General features: G+C 52.8%; 4 protein-coding genes across 4 annotated transcripts; 1 reads left to right on the forward strand and 3 right to left on the reverse strand.

Annotated features, from left to right (window-relative positions):
• Window positions 1-377: 377 nt before the first annotated feature.
• Window positions 378-1,928, reverse strand: QC762_108480 (uncharacterized protein; the record flags this gene model as incomplete). Its single annotated transcript, XM_062885264.1, has 1 exon — window positions 378-1,928. One exon carries the CDS (start codon window positions 1,926-1,928, stop codon window positions 378-380), a length of 1,551 nt encoding a protein of 516 aa, XP_062748216.1.
• Window positions 1,929-3,270: 1,342 nt separating this feature from the next.
• QC762_108490 (uncharacterized protein) lies at window positions 3,271-4,593 on the reverse strand (the record flags this gene model as incomplete). Its single annotated transcript, XM_062885265.1, has 1 exon — window positions 3,271-4,593. The coding sequence occupies one exon, from the start codon at window positions 4,591-4,593 to the stop codon at window positions 3,271-3,273; it is 1,323 nt and encodes a 440-aa protein (XP_062748217.1).
• Window positions 4,594-8,021: 3,428 nt separating this feature from the next.
• txl1 (Thioredoxin-like protein 1) lies at window positions 8,022-9,879 on the reverse strand. The gene is made up of 3 exons (XM_062885266.1): window positions 9,243-9,879; window positions 8,590-9,146; window positions 8,022-8,528 (listed from the first exon to the last, which is right to left on the reverse strand). The coding sequence occupies exons 1-3, from the start codon at window positions 9,334-9,336 to the stop codon at window positions 8,187-8,189; spliced, it is 993 nt and encodes a 330-aa protein (XP_062748218.1). The 5' UTR covers window positions 9,337-9,879; the 3' UTR covers window positions 8,022-8,186.
• A 149-nt stretch (window positions 9,880-10,028) lies between these two features.
• On the forward strand, window positions 10,029-12,297 carry QC762_108510 (uncharacterized protein; the record flags this gene model as incomplete). Its single annotated transcript, XM_062885267.1, has 3 exons — window positions 10,029-10,053; window positions 10,377-10,601; window positions 10,631-12,297. 3 exons carry the CDS (start codon window positions 10,029-10,031, stop codon window positions 12,295-12,297), a joined length of 1,917 nt encoding a protein of 638 aa, XP_062748219.1.
• Between the last annotated feature and the right edge of the window lie 4,109 nt (window positions 12,298-16,406).

Genomic DNA, 16,406 nt, shown 5'->3' on the forward strand with positions numbered 1-16,406 from the left:
GCAGGTACGAGTTGCGTCAAACCAGACACTAAATCAATGCACGAAACAAAGATTGACAGCGAAGCAACAATGGATACACATCTGACCCAGAAAAATGGAAACGAAGAGAGGGGAGTGATTTCACCGCTTCGCCTCTCCCCGCGAATTCAACAAATGCCAAAAATCATGAGGCTGGTCAACGAGCTGTGATCCTTGTCGGCATGTTGTTGATTGGATGACAGGTTGCGGAGCCCTGGCTGAAACGACTGTTGGTGCCGCAGGGGTGCGGGTGTAAGTGACCCTAACCCTGGGATATTCTGTGAAGCTATCTACATTGTCTCAATGCTGTCTATTAATATTCCCCGTTCTATCCCATGCGTTTTTGTATCACATCAACTTCAAGCCAAAAGTCTTTCACTTTCCCCCTCAGCCCTCGCCTCCCTCTCCTTCTTCAGCTGCTCATAATCAGGCAGCCAAAGACTCAACACGGTAAACACCAACGCCATAGCCACCATCAACACCCAAATCGAATACCCATGCAGCAACCACTGCGCCTTCACACTCAACGCATACAAACTCGCAAACAGAGCCGGAGAAAACGACCTCGTCCCGCTCACCACGGCCTGCGAAATCGACACCAACGTCCCAAGCATCCTCGCAACAGGAGCGACATCATTGACAGCAAGCTGAATAGCCGTAAACGACATACTCACCCCGCTCCCCAAGCAGAAAAACACCGGCGCACACACCCAAAACACCGTCACAAACTCCGGCCTCCCCGTCCTCAGCAACATGCTAAACACCGGCCCCAGCGCAAAGAAGAACGGATACGCCTTCGCACAAACCCTCATAACCCCATTCGTCCCAATCCTCGCCTGCAGCCTCGGGAAGATCGCCAGCATCCAAACCGCCTGACTCAACCCAGTAAGCCCCATCAACCACGAAATCTGCACCGGCGAGAACCCAAACCCCCCCAACTCCACCTTGGTAAACCAAAACACCGGCAAGATGGCCGTGTAAGAGTAAGCCAGCAACATCACCCACCCATTCACCACCAACACGATCCCCACCCCGGGACTCCTCACCAACTGCCCAACCGTCATCCTCTCCACCTCCCTCTTCCCCTCCGTCCCCCTATCCAACGTCTCCTCCACCCAAACCCCTACCACCCCAGCACACCCCAACCCCATCCCCCCAATCACCAAACTAGACAACAGATACGGATATCGTTCCATCAACCCCCCCTCGAAAAACCCCGGCCACGTCCCCGCCGGCTCAGCCAACATCCCCCCCATCAACGGCCCAAGCGAAATCCCCATATTATTCGCAATGCTAAACCACCCAAACGCCTTGGCCTGGTGGTTCCCGCTCCTCTGCCCGCACTGCTCCGCAATCATGGTCCTGATCGTCACCACGTTCCCCGCAAAGACACCCGCCGCGCACCGATAAACAATCATTTCTGTGATTGTTTTGGCAGTGCCAAACAGCATCGTCGCGAGGGAAACCCCTACTATGGAGGCGACAAGGACGGGTTTTCGACCAAAGGAGTCGGAGGCCCGGCCCCAGAAGATCATGACAAACATTTGGGTGAGGGAGAAGAGGGATTCGATCAAGCCCGAGTAGAAGCCTACGTCTGTGTCGGGGAGGGCGCCGTTTTCTTGGGCCATTTTGTTGATGTAGGGGAAGATGGAGAAGAAGGCTATGGGTTCGAGGAGGCGGGCGAGGCAGAGGAGGAGGATTTGGGAGGCTGGGAAGGGGGGTTCGGATTCTTCTTCTGGGGGGTCATTGTTGATGGTTGGGGAGGGACCTGGGGGGAGGGCTGCGTCGCCTCCTGTTGATGGGAGGGGGAGGAGGAGGGGGGTTTGCTCCGTTGGTGGTTTGAGGGGTGGTGGTGATGGTTGTTGTTGCGATGATGAGGAGGAGTAGGTGGAGGAGAGTAGGCTCCTCATTTTGACGGTGAGCTTTAGCTGATTGTGATGGTGGTAAGTGCTCAAGATGTTGTAAACGTAGGCGTGTTAAAGTAATGTAAGATCGAGTCGTGAGAAGAGCCGCACTAGGCGTATAAAACCTCGTCTTTCATAAATGGTTTTGTGTGTGTATATCGTTGCTGGCAAAGTTGCTCGACGTTCAGACGTCTTGTCTCATGTCGCAAAAGGCGTGATGTGTAAAGTTTTCGGTTTCATAGACAGCGCGTTTGCATTATATTACCCCGACCTCGGGCTTTTGGAATCCCTAAAACCAACCGATGAGCAAAAGGAAAAGGATTGGGAAAATGGGAAACTGTCGTGAAATGCATGTTCAACCATTGAAAGAGCGATAGCAAAAACCGCACTGGCCAATCCGGATGTTGTTGGTTCCCTTGCCCACATCGTCGATATGATTGGTCCGAATGGATATAAAAGCGGGTTTTGGTTTTGGCCTTGCCTCGACAAAAACGGACTTCTCACCGTTTGACCGTTCCAACTTCCATCGCAATGGCTGTACCTGCCCGAGTACATACATGACCACCACCTCATGCTTCCTGTATCACCGAAAGCCTCCTCCTCAAGGAGATAACTCGCATTCCATTGTCCAGCCAAGCAAGTCAGGTCCGTTCCTGCGCAAAAGGCCAAACCAGCAGCAGCCTGTGTTTTCCCAATATGGAAGGCAGTACAAGTACCAGAGAAACACAGTTCCAGAAAGGAAGGGTCCGACGTGACCTTGCAAGTTGAACACACACACACACACACACACACACACACTCACTCACTTGTGTGATGTGAAGTGTTGTTCTGGTTCGTTCCATCTGGCAGTTTTGGTTGGTAATTTCTCCGAGAGGGCTTTGTGTGACGAACGAGCGCCACTTTCCATGCTTCGGGAATATCTCAGGTTTGTACTGCCGTAAGTCAGGTCATCCTGAAACCGGTGGTGGTGGTGGTGGTGGTGGTGGTGATGATGGTGGTGAAGAGTTGAGATTTGAATCGAGATATGCCTATTTATTAATGACCTCAAAGGTAATCTGTAAACTAGTTCGCACCCAAAAAAAAAAAAAAAAAAAGAAAAAAAAAAAAAAGCGAGGGTATAAATGTATCTCTGTCGTAAACCCTTTGAAATCCGTTCGTTAAACCCCCCAAAAGCACCTATCTAAACGCCGTGCTGTCTGCTATTCTCCGGTCGTGTCTTGACCACCCGTCCGTTTTTGCTTCTCCCTCTTGATGTCACAGAATATAGGACAGAAATGTAGAACAGAACCGCTGCTCATGAACCCCATTATTTTGAAGCCAGAATCCCTGCCATGCATGCAAACCCAAATCAAGAAGCATACCCCCCCCTTCCCTGCACCCCCGAACTCAACCCAGCATACCCAGCATACCCCCTATTCCTCTGACTGGTATACCTCCACAACAGGCTCGCCCCCTTGAGCTTCAACTTCTTCGCCAAACCCCTCAGGTCATCCTCTGCCCCTCTCTTGGCCCCAGTCTTCTCTGGCTTCTCCTCCTCAGGAGCGGTGCTCTTATCCATAGCCCACACGAACCTCTTCCTAAACCGCCTCCAGTCATCATTCGTCGGCCGTGGATCGCACCACTCCCCTTCCTCCCCAATCTCCCCGAGGTCCCAGTCGTCTTTCTCCTCGTCGATTGGCAGCGGGTAGTACGACAGCTCGTTGTGGTGAGGCCGTCGGGGTTGGTGGTTGATGTTGGCTTCAATGTCGAACTTGAACCGGTAGGCTTGGTGTATCTGTTGGGGTCGATATTGTGGCTCAGATGATGAGGAGGAAGCAGAGGTTGATGGAGGAGACGAAGACAATGGTGGCAGAGATGGAAGAGGTAATGACTGGGGCGGTGATGGCGAAGGGGCATTGCTGCTCATTGGAGTGGGCAAACGACTTGCTGATGGTGATAAACTTGGCATTGGAGTGCCAGTTCCACTGATTGCACTGCTCGGTGCTGGTGATGGATAACCGCCCATGCCCGTCGCTGCTGCCCCTTGTAGTTGTGCGTGCTGCTGATGGTTTGAAAGGGGCGCCATCCCGGATGGGTGCCCGAAATCAAACTCGAACTGGAACTCCTGATGAACGACAAACACCAATGTTTGTAGCTTGGGGAACTTGGCCAGACTGGTCATCAGCTTGTGCATGTTCGTCTTGGAGACCTTCCAGCTCAACACAGGGTGAAAGATTCCTGGGTAGATGCCGTACGAGGTGCCGAGGGCCAGTCTGTTGATGTTGTCCCGCACAAGAGGAATCTGGCTCATGAAATGCAGCGTCCGGTGTAGCCGTTTGACCAACAGATATGGTTCCAGGAGCAAGATGTCCCGGGAGAGGTCGACGTACTTCGTCGTCGGGCCTAGCGTCAACGGTTTGTAGTGGTGAAGCACAAAGCATCGGCTCTCTCGACAGACAGCTGCCAGCGGCGGAGGAGGCTCTGGGTGCACATTGGCAAACATCAACCCCTTCTGAGCCGGAGTCTTCTGTTTGGAGCTGGGAGCATCCATGACTTCGTACACCCGGGATTTTGGCAACGAGTACTCCCAAATCATATTCCGGATCTCTGCCGGTAATCGCTGAAAACTCCAAAACTCTGTCGGCGTCTGAGCGAACCCTCGCCTGTGGTAGTTCTGATCGCGATGCATCATGTCGGGCCTCGAAGCGTAGTGGTCGATGCTAGGTTTCTTCCCAACCGTCAGAATTTCGTGCTTCGTACGGCCCTGATATGTCGGGCAGCCTTCGTTTCGGCCAGATCCGGTCTCGCCAAGTAGAAAGGTCCTTTCTCCCGTGTCGTCGAGCCTCTGATGATAATAGCCGGCCCAGCCTCTCGGTCCCGCTGGCCACGTCAAATCAACCTCTCCACACCGACTCTTTGAGCCGCTCTCCAACGACACGTCGACTGGGGAAAAAAATAATGGGCTGTGATATGAGAATGCCGGTAATTCACTGGAAATAAGACCGCCCACTATTAATGTCCCTTCCCTTTCCCTCGATCGACTGTTGCTACCGCTTGGTGGCGGGATTCTGCAGAATGTTGGACTTGCAGGTGGCAGGCCGGGCGGGAGGGTTGCTTATGAGAAGCTGAGTTATATGGAGGCTTTGGTGTGCGTGGAATACCTGGGGAGGTTGACCAGTGAGAGGATGTTGATGGGGTATGGGGGAAAGTTCTCAGCTGCAACAGACTATGTGCGGTATCACGTCATCCACTATGGAAGGGAGTCTCTTGAAAGGTCAGAAAGCAAAGGAGGAAGTTGGAAGAGAAATCGAGAAGGGGTACGAAGGCAGGACACCACTAAGTTTTGGGGCTGTTCTGTGGCTTCTCAGCTCCCGTCACTTGACAAAGCGAGCACGAGGGCGAACCGAGCTTGACCAGCCTGGCAATGGCAATACGGAATCCTGGACCAAAGCACCATGCTCGGGAGCACGTCGGGAGTAGCACATGTCGGAAACGAGGTCAGGGGGGTGGATACAAGATGCACTTCTTCCCCCCTAGTGCTGCCAAAACCCAACCGTAGGTGGACTACCATCTGTGCTTGCTTGGACATGGGAGCCGAAGGAATCCTGGACGGCTTTCAAGATGGGACGAACAGGCCCCAAAACCTTCCACAAGAGGCAAACTCCCGCACGGTACTGCTCGCTGGCCGGCACAGCATGACCATGGCCCATCCGAGGCTACCGACTGTTGGGCAGTGGAGGCCTTGGTCATATTCATGTCATTTCTGCTTCCCACTATGGCAGCCCGAAGACGAAGTGGCTTGAAGAGGCAGCTGGGAGCAAGCCCCAAGCGTGGACCCAACAAAAAATGTCAAAGGGAGCCCTCGTCAGCTGGGGAAACCCACTGAGCAACAAGAACTGGCCGTCTTGGGAGTTGGGAGCGGGATGGCGAAAAGGCAGCAAGGACCCCCTCCTGGGTCCTTTGGCCGCGTATGTAGGTAGTACTCTCGTGGAATAATAAGCAAAGACGAGACATTAACTACCCAGGTCAGAGTAGTGTGAGGTCAGTGAGGTCAGAGAGACAAGGGAGCGCTGCAGAGCATAGCATGCAGCGTAGTAAACGGATGGTACGTGGCCAGGGAAAAGTAGTGAGCTATTCTTAGCATATAAGGGACCACGTTTTAATCCTGCAGTGATCCAATTCATTAGCTCTTCAGGCTTACCGATCTTGGGGCCCATGGTAACGTGCCGTCGAAGCAGAGTCGCAGTTGAGCGCCGGCTCTGGTGATCGAGCAAGTGGAGGTAGTGTTGTAGTGGGACGCCCAGAAAACTACCCAAGTAGCGGTAGGGAGGCTGGTCCTGGTCCTGGTCCTGGGAGGAGGGGGGCACAACCTCTACGCCAACTTGTCCCGAAGACGCCAGATCGCTTTTGCTGGTCAACGACAGAACCAAGATATCCAACGACCAAGTTGAGCCCCCTCCAAAGTTCCAGAAATATCCCTGTCCCCAGGATTGTGACGGCATGGGGCGCCAACAAGCTGAGAAGCCGCCTGTCATGCGTAACGATCAATAGCGCACAGAAATATTAATCAGATTCCGTACACAAACATTGCAGGCGAGGAGGAGCTGCGGAACGGCAACCAAGCGAGATGGGTAGCGTACATCTGCTACGGAGAAAACATACATGTACGTACCAACCCATGAACGGTGACGGTGACTCGGGGCGGGATGGACGTGGGGATAGGGGACTCCAGAGTACCACATCGAGCATGGATGGCAAAACGCCCGGGCTGCGAGGTTGCGCACGAAGAGAGTGATGAGGGGGAAATGTGAGACCGAACGGACGGAAGGGCCCTTTTTGAAATCCGTGATGAATCCCTCGAAACTCGAAACCAAACGTCGATTGGGTGATCAAGGTCAGTGGACTGGCCCGACGCAGACGGGACGAAACACCAAGCAAGTTCCTTTTCTGTGACTTTGTTTGGTGGGAGGTGCGTGACATAGATGAAAAGACCTCCGTTTAATCAAGTCCTCGACGTTTCTGTTGGTCGAGGTGGTCACTCGCGCTGCGACGGGCGAGTCCGGCCATCGAATGCGGAAGGCCCTCCGACACTTAAGCCATGAGGGGTGTGTCACTGTCACTCGACATTGTGATCATGGAGAAAATGGAAGCGACTGAATGAAGCGGAAGCGACAAACTCCGGCGAGAAAGATACCCAGTAAGTGGGGGCTGTCGGTGAGGTCCGAGCCAGCCCTGCTCTTCTCGCGAGGTTCCCGAGCAGACAAGAAAAGCGGGGTCGGGATCGGTCTGGTCGGCCAAGGAATTGTTCCGGAACTTTGGACCTGACCTCCTCTGATTGGCTGCAGACCGACTGCCGAATGACTAAGCGGGGCGCTCCACCAGGATTTTGGAATATCAACAGCAAGCAGCGAAAATTTGTTTCGGTTTCCTTTTCTTCTTTTTTTTTCTTCGTGCGGCGCCACGACCATTTCAAAACATTACCCGTGTTGCTCGAGTCCGATTCCTTCGGGGATTTCTATGTGACTCGCAGCGTCAGTCGTGGCACAGATCAATGAATTGCACGCCGATCTCTTCTACCAGTCAGCCCACCGAGGAGAACCCCTCCAGGGCTCGGTGGTGGTGTTGAGGTTGGACATAACTATTTTCTGTGACCTTTTGCGTGTGTGCCAGTGTCTTGGTGGTCGTGTTCGATTTCCCAACGACTTTGGTTCTTCCTCCATCGTTACCAGGCTCTGGATTGTGATGAGGGAAGCTTGTCGTCAATGCCGTCTTTGCGGCGGCTATTGTCGACGGGTTTTACCAGGCATTGTGTTGGATGCTCAAACCGTTTATCCCGTTTCCAATGCCTTTCCAAGCACAACCAGGAAGACCACCAGCCATGCGTTTTAACCCGTCGATCCTATGATTGTTTATTGCTGTGGTTCCAGGAATGAGGTTGGGCTGTACAAGCCATCCCTCTTCTTCGAAGTGGGTGCTGGGTTAATTTATCCATATCTCTTTCACTGCCAACGCGTTATGCACAAGTGAGCTGGATTAGTGTACACCATCGAGCTGCCACCTCCTACATTGGGACGAAAAGAGAATGGTATCATGAAATCCTTATCGGAGAACCAGCTACTAAGACTGTTCGGTTGGCAAGAGACATTCCGACCCTTAACACCCCAGCCACGCTCATATATATCATAATCTGGAGTCGATATGATTTCTCTCTCTGTCTCTGGAAATAGAAGCCCTCCAACTCCCCAACCCTCAGTCCGGACTGGGTAGCCTTGATTCGTACGGACTCTATTCATCACCGATCTTCTCGAGCTTGCCCATCTCACGCTTCTCCCCAGCCTCGCCAACTAACCGGACACGGTCCAGTCTCACCTTCTCGCTGTCACCGTCCCCGTCCACTACAAACAACACCAGACTGTTGATGTTCTGAAACTTCACATATCGTAAACTGATGTTGGCTGTGCCATCCGGGTTCCAATCCTTCTCCGAGAGCTCGATGACCTGCGTGGCACTCATGTCCTCGGCCTCGTCAAACCCGAGGTTATGCGACTTGTTGGTAAACAGCTTGATGGTTTTGGGTCGCATGGGAGCTTCGTCATCGTCATCATCAGAGGGAGGCAATGAGGTGATCTGGAGATGGTCAGGTCAGTAGGATGCTCCTCTGTGCTGCGTTGGTTCCAGGGGAACGCACCTGAAGAGTGTGTAGCTTAATCATGGCCTGGAAAGGCAAAAAGAGCATCAGCTGCTCATCCGTGTCACTTTCCACCCAGTCCTTTGTGGCACTCTTTTGCCCTGACAGCGCACTTGGCCTGGACTTGTCAAGCAGGGTGCGCACACCCTCTGGACCAGACTCAACGTTCAGAAGCTCGCAACGGTTGACCTCGATCTGATCTGTGATATCAGTGTAGCCGCGAGGCAGCTCCGCACCTCTCCAGGTCGCACCGCTACTGCTTGACCCTCCGGCGGCTCCTCCAGGGTTCTCGATAGCCTCTTGAAAATGCCCGCGGATGGTCTCAAGCATGCCCGAGAGCTTCTGCACATCTGCCCCTTTCACCCGGGAGGTAATCTGGCCATTTCGGAAATAGATAAAGGTTGGCAGAGAGGTGACGTTGTAGGCCTGGGCAATGTCCTTTTGGGTGTCGGTGTTGACCTTGATGAAGGCCAAGACGTTTTCGTGAGAGAGCTCCTCGGACGCCTTCTCGAAGATGGGCTTGATCGCCTTGCAAGGGCCACACCAGTCGGCATAGACTACAGAAACAAACGCCAGCTTCTTAGCAAGAGTTCGGGGTGCTAAATAGGATGAGGGTGGCCCATGTTGGGGCAGCGACGCGACAGAACACTTACAGTCTGCGACAACCAAAGCATTGGTTTGCAAGATGGTTTGGAACTGCGTTGAGGAGGTAACCTCTATCGGCTTGGAGTCGTGTGTTGACGACATGGCGGGCGACGAAAATTATTTCCCCGGCGCTTTTGCGAAGGTTTTTGATAGGGTGCGGCGAGATGGTGTCGGGCGAGTACCTATGTAATAAGTGTTGTCGATAGTTGATGGTCGATGGAAGAGTGCCCAGCGATGACAACAGAGCTCTGCCCCACGAAGAGACCCCTGCAAGGAACCAGCTGGTGGGACCTAACCCTGAAGTGTCTTAGCGCGGGGTTCAGCTCTTGGCAGCTCTCTCGGAAACCCAGAGACCATCCGATGATGTTGAACAGAGAATTCTCTTTCTTGAACATTCCACATGTCTCATTCAGCTGAGCAATACACAAAAGCTTCCTAGACAACGCTACATAATACAGGAAGAAAGGTGTCGACATTGGTGTCTATCAGTCTGTATGGCATCACGGGTAGCTAACCGTCGAACCAGGCTTGTCAACGGCTAACTGTTCAGCGACGACAACAACTACATTGCCGCCGGTGTGGATTTATGTCAATAGAGGCGTCGAATTTGAGCAAACAGTCTTCACCGTATCAATAGAAATATCTACATAATAGGACTCATCTCGCCTCTCTTTTTGGCAAAGTGCAGTTCGAATGAGACATGCGTCACAAGGGTTCGTTCCGGTTCCAAGCAGGGAAACCCATGGGTCACACAAACTACGTCATAAGACCACGCTCATGAGCACCTCCTCAAGATGCCCGACCCAGCACCCCGACAAGGTCTATGAAGGGGCAGATGATCTGCGAGATTCCATTATTAGTAGTAGTTTTCTCTTCCCGTTGCCATCTGGTCTTTTCATCTCAACAGCAGACAATCTTCCCTCTCACAAAACCTTGTGTGCTTCGGGTTCTTGACTAGGCGATTTAAGCAACAGTCTACGGCTCTAGTGCCGTTGCTGTGTCCTCCCATCGTTTCTAGGGACTGATCAATATCTACATAACGTTCCCCCTTCCAATTAACTCACCCTCGGAATCGACGTTACCTGGTAAACCGAATCCCATCTCCACCAGCCTCAGGTCTCTCTATCTAACACGATCTCCAGTCTCAATATCCATTACTATCTATCACCGCCACAACATCCATCACTCGCCCGTCATGGCCCTCTACGAACGCGACAAATCCCGCCACAAGAAGTACCTCTACCTCGACCCCCCTCGCCCCGGCCTCCACGAGCGCCGCCGCAAAGTAACCACCATCGTCCCGGCCCGGGTACCCACCCCTCCTCCCCCCGTTGTCCTCCAACCTCTTCCTCCCCCCCTCCCCTCCGGTTGTCCTTCAACCCCTCCCCCCCCCCAGTAGTTGTCGAACCATGCCCCCCCCCTCCCCCTCCACCCCCTCCACCCCCAGCCCCAATAGAAGAAGACGACACAATCGACGTCATAGCCGTAGACGTCGACCCCTCCGAAACGTCCAAATCTTCCAAATCCCGCAAATCCCGCCGCAAAAGGCGTTCCCACTCCCCTCGCAGGGAAACTCGCGAAAGGGAGGTGATCATCGAGCGGGAACGGCTTGTCCCTTATGAGGTTCACGTGCCTTACCCTGTTGATAGGGAGCGGATTGTGGAGGTGGAGGTTCCGGTTCCTTACCCGGTGGAGAGGGAGAAGGTTGTTGAGGTGGAGGTGCCGATGCCGTATCCGGTTGAGAAGGAGAAGGTGGTGGAGGTGGAGGTGCCGGTGCCGTATGAGGTTCAGGTGCCGGTGCCGTATGAGGTCAAGGTGCCGGTTCCGATGCTGCCGGCGCCGAGGACGCCGAGCCCGCCGTTGAGGAAGAGGGAGACGTATAGGTATGTTGAGGGGTTGGAGAGTAAGATTCCGATGAGGGAGGTCAGGGGGGTGGAGGGGTTGGAGAGTAGGAGGCCGGAGAGTGGGATTAGGGGGGTGGAGGGGTTGGAGAGTAGGATTCCGATGAGGGAGGTGAGAGGGGTGGAAGGGTTGGATAGGAGGGGGCCGGAGAGTGGGATTAGGGGGGTGGAGGGACTTGAAAGTAAGAGGCCGGAGAGTGGTATTAGAGGTGTGGATGGATTGGAAAATCGGAGACCGGAGAGTGGAATCAGAGGCGTGGATGGATTGGAAAATCGGAGGCCGGAGAGTGGAATCAGGGGCGTGGATGGCTTGGAAAGTCGGAGGCCGGAGAGTGGAATCAGGGGCGTGGATGGCTTGGAAAGTCGGAGACCGGAGAGTGGAATCAGAGGTGTCGAGGGGCTTGAAAGCAAGGTCCCTACTGGAGGTATCAGAGGAGTTGAAGGGCTGGAGAGTCATGTTCCTAAGGGAGGTATCAGAGGAGTAGAAGGAACCGAGAGCAGAGTCCCTAGGGAAAGCATTAGGGGTGTGGACGGATTGGAAAGCAGGGTTCCTACTGGTGGCATTCGGGGTGTGGAGGGCATAGAGAGCAGAGTGCCACGTGAAAGTATTAGGGGCGTTGAGGGTATGGAGAGCAGAGTACCGCGAGACAGTATTAGAGGTGTTGAAGGCATGGAAAGCAGGGTACCAAGAGATAGTATCAGGGGCGTCGAAGGCATGGAAAGTAGGGTTCCCCGGGACAGCATCAGGGGTGTCGAAGGAATGGAAAGCAGAGTCCCCAGAGATAGCATTCGCGGCGTCGAGGGTATGGATAGCAGAGTGCCTCGAAGCAGTGTGAGAAGGCTGAGCAGGATGAGGGATAGGAGCTGCGATAGTCAGAGCTCTGTGGATGAGAGGGACAGGGTGAGGATTACAGTTGCGGAGAGGGAGCGGGAGAGGATAAGAAGGGAGAGTTCGGTGTCGAGTGCGGGAGGCAGGGAGTACAGGCACGAACGTCGTGGCGGATGTGATTGCCACCACTACTATGGCCATGGTCGACACGGGCCTGATTGTGAGCATATCCATATTCACAGCAGAGAGCGGATTTATGAGAGAGACAGGAATAGCGACGTCAGTCTCATGAGGGAGGAGTCTCGAGGACGGTATGGGGATTTTAGGTGTTGAACAAGGATGGACGTGTTATGAGTTATGAGTGTTTTCCTTTGGGTTGGAATTTGGCTGTCTATACGCAAGGGCCCGGAAATGCTTTTGTATATGAGATACGACATGACGTACTTTATGATGCTATCTTAATGACAGTAACAACCGCTTCCTAGGTACGGATATATTTAATATACCCAGAAGCTATTAGGCCCGCATGATACCGGACAAGGAAACTCTTCTCAAACTTAGTCGTCAATGTTCTTCGTAAATATGTCTCTGCTGTTGTCAAGATCAAGATTAGTGAACTGACCAGTTGGTGTAAGAGCTCATCAGAAAGGTTGATGGATCTACCAAGCTCGCGGACGACTGAAATGAGAAGCATGTTCGGCAACCAGAGCTGCAAATATCATGACTGGAAAGTTAATATCATACAGGCTTGGAGGGAATACTCGAAAGGCACAAGCCGCATCCATGTGATAGACTTGCCGACACTGGTCTTACCGAGCCCAATAGTTTGACGAGCTTGTGGGTATAGATGCCTGTTGCTATGTTTTGCAGAATCATAATTGACCTTCTTCCTATGGGATGAGTTATGATCTCACGGTGATGAAGAGTGTAAATAATGAGCCAACGGAGTCAGGAAAAAACCAGTTCCTCTTGGAAGACATGCTTCAGTCGAAATCAAGGCTAAAACGGGCCGTCCTACAGAGTATGTTTGCTTGATGGTGTTCTTATAGCGATAGGAGGTCCCACCCTGGACTGTTCTGAGCCTCACCCTAGAAAGGAGTTTGAGAACGCAAGGTAAATGAATACACAGGATGGTACAGGCATATTTGTCGCGCTCTACAAAATTGAAGCACGCGATCACGCGATGGAAGTGGGCTAGGTCGCGCAGTTGACGCGCTTGCACGTGATTAGAGGCCCTGCTCCGAACCATTCCTGGCAATTTTTGGTGCCAATCAACCGCACAGGCCAGCATCCTGAAACAATGCCTGAGACTTGATACAACGACGCTTCCATCCATTCCTTGCATCTGGACCGCTGATGTTTCAGGCCTTTTCTCCTCAGGACACCATATTATTTACGGCATTGATGCCACGGGAGAATCTAGTGCTTGACTCGGTCTCGTGCTCGCAGCCGCGGACTTGCGAGCTTGCCAGGTCTTGACTGACTGACGGACAGATAAACGCAGATGGCGACATCCAGACAATTTAAGGCCATCTTGCCGCCTCTCGCACCCAGATGCGAGTCAGATCGGGTTCGGAGATAGTAGATGCCTTTACCAAATGAAAAGCCGACTTCAGCCCGGTTTAGTCATCAAACATAGATCTTCAGTTGGGCTCTGTATCAGTGGCCGTCTGATTCCTCAGAATCGGATCATTCTCCATGAATTACCCAAAGCCAGATCGACCAATCGACATCCTGAATGTATTTCCCCAGCCTGGGCAACAACCTCTTGGGATGCAAGATTCGGACGATGAACGCATCGGCAAGCTTTGGGCCGGCCACCAGGTCAGCAAGTTGGAACATCAAGGCCTTGATCTACGGCCACGAACGGCTTCCAGAAGGCCTCCAGAATATAAAAAGCAACACCGGCGATTGTTTGAAACCTCGATACGATGAACCCTGAAGATCATTGCAGACTCTGAAGCTGTTTGTTCGCAGGTGGCTGATCGTTCGTGTCACTGACCAGAGATCTCTTGCAGCCATGTCAGCCCAAGAAACAAAACCAGAAACCCAACGCGGCCTGATCTCTCAGCCTCGAGTGTTTCTTTTGGATGTGTCAATCCAAGCTTGGGAGGTGTGAGGCTGGCTGGACTTTGATGTTGTATTTCAGGGGGCTCTAGCCGCGAGAGGCAAACCAATCAGAGCTCATCACGGGCTTCCAAGTCCATGTGAGAAAACAACCACGGCATGCGAAACTTGCACCGAATGAAGAATGACTTGCAGAAACAAATCGATTCCATCGGGGCATCCAATTGCGGTTCGAAACCGTTACGCCAGCTGAGAAAGTTGTTGATTGCGACATGTTGACGAGGACAAAGATGCCCCAGCCAATTCCGCGATGCCACATCACGCACGTAACCCAACCTGCCATCGCAAGGTCAATCCTTGCCCGGCCTTCCTGTTCTCTCGACGGCCGTTGGCCGATTGAGACGGGCACGAAGCTCCGAAAAGGGGGGATAATCTGCGAGCTTTCCCGTCCTCCAGCATCGACAAAAGTTGGAACCTGCTCACCGCCATTCACAAGATGACAGACACCTGCCATCCCAAGTGGTTGACCAAGATTCGTCAAATTGCGATAGAAAATGCAGGTGCTGTGGGGGATCTTATTGGATGCCGTTTGCGTGTGTGAAATCCGGGTTTTGTGGAGCCTTTGACCGGAGGATAACCGTGGCTGCCCGTGTAGCCGTGGGGGAAACGGAGCACCAGCCGGGCCATATAAACCTCCACCGTGCCGAACTCCGGATGCCGTCATCATGAGCCCGGAAAGCTATGGAGTGTTCTGACGACCTACTTTTCAAATATATGTGAAGGTTTTGTTGAAGAACGTTGAGCTGTATGCTTTGATTCGAGGCCTCACTGGCGAATCATATCCACGGAGCAGGTTCCGATGACCATCGAAGAGCCTACCTACCCAAGAGATCCGGCATTCATGTTCATAGGGTGTCATTAGAAAACAGGATCCTGGATGTTCTCTCACAACAACCCCAAAACATCAGGTCATGTTGATGGTCAAGTCTCCATTCCCATTTCCCACTTATGGATCTGATCATGCCCAGCAGCATAGCAAGGAGTTGTAAATGCCAACCAACACTATCAACCCATGTGGCCAGGTGGTCAGGATAACCAGGTTGTACAGCTTGCGCGCTCCCTGTGTGTGACAGAGGCCTCTGCCAGCAGGTGCCAAAGTGACAACTTTGTTTCCATAATTGGTGGTGTGGTATCTAAATGTTGACGGGTCCTACGGCTAGAAAGACTGCCGATGACATTTTGACGATGATATGCAGTTGGGACGCAGGCTTTCAATATTTTCAAACCCCGTCTTTGCCGCAAGCGTGCCGCCTTGTCAAAGTTCTTGTCAAGGGCTGGCAGAAGGACTTGTTAAACTTCTGGCTTGTGATGTACCTGCAGAAGCCGCAAGGGATTACAATTGGACTCCTGCATGATACATTTGTCGCTAAAAACTAGCGCTGTTGAGAGTAAATGTGGGGTTGCCGTTAGAGGGGCATCACGACGACAGTCCACATTAATGGGGCATGGCGGATAGGTAGGACGGAGATTGGTCCCTTTTGAGATGCTGGTTTATTACCACCTCGCTCTCACATGCGATGTTGAAGTCAGCGGGCAGCAGGAAGATGAGTGAGACGGTGATATACCTAAACAAAACAGTCTTAAACGTCATTCGGAGTTGAGTTTACAAGAAGGCTTACCTGAGCCTCGGTAACACTTGCGGGTGTTGAGGCGGCGGCGAGTGGAACGGCCAAAACTGCAACCTTGTTCCTTGAATCAAATATTGGCCGGGGTTCTGGGCGGGAGGGTTGAGATGTTGCGGGGAGGCGAGGGTCGATTGCAACCCCTACCAAGAAAACATTCAACGGTCATCACGCAAATCCCGTCTTTTGAGTCGAGCATCATCAAGACATGAGATGTCTGGATGGCACTCTGGATGACACTCGCGGGCCCGGTTTCGGAGGCAGAAATCATGATATAAAAACCACAAAACTTTAAGCCAGCCAGAGTCTGCGGCCCGGCTAATATCATGTTTCAGAGACACAAATACCAGACCTTGAGGTCTAAGTTGTAGGAGGGTTGAATAGCGAGGTCCTTCATTGCGGACGCTGCCATCCACCATATCAAGAGCAGCGTTGTCCATGGCGTGTACACACCAGATATCCAATCTATAGAGGCATTCAAAAGAGGCGCCGGTTGAGCTGGAGCCAAGGACCCAAGGTAAGCGGTTCCTCTGGCCGGAGATTAGGACAAGCACTCGTGATCTTATCAAGGACCCCAGCCCAGAGCGTGGTGGAGGGGTCGGGAAGTCTGGGGTTCGGGATTTAGGGGCAGGAGTGGAGCGCCAGCAGCCGCAGGTGCCACGGCAAGCGCCAGAATGAGGCCAGAGCTCTGCG

This window comes from Podospora pseudocomata (genome assembly GCF_035222375.1).
Source record: "Podospora pseudocomata strain CBS 415.72m chromosome 1 map unlocalized CBS415.72m_1, whole genome shotgun sequence".
Classification (NCBI taxonomy): domain Eukaryota; kingdom Fungi; phylum Ascomycota; class Sordariomycetes; order Sordariales; family Podosporaceae; genus Podospora; species Podospora pseudocomata.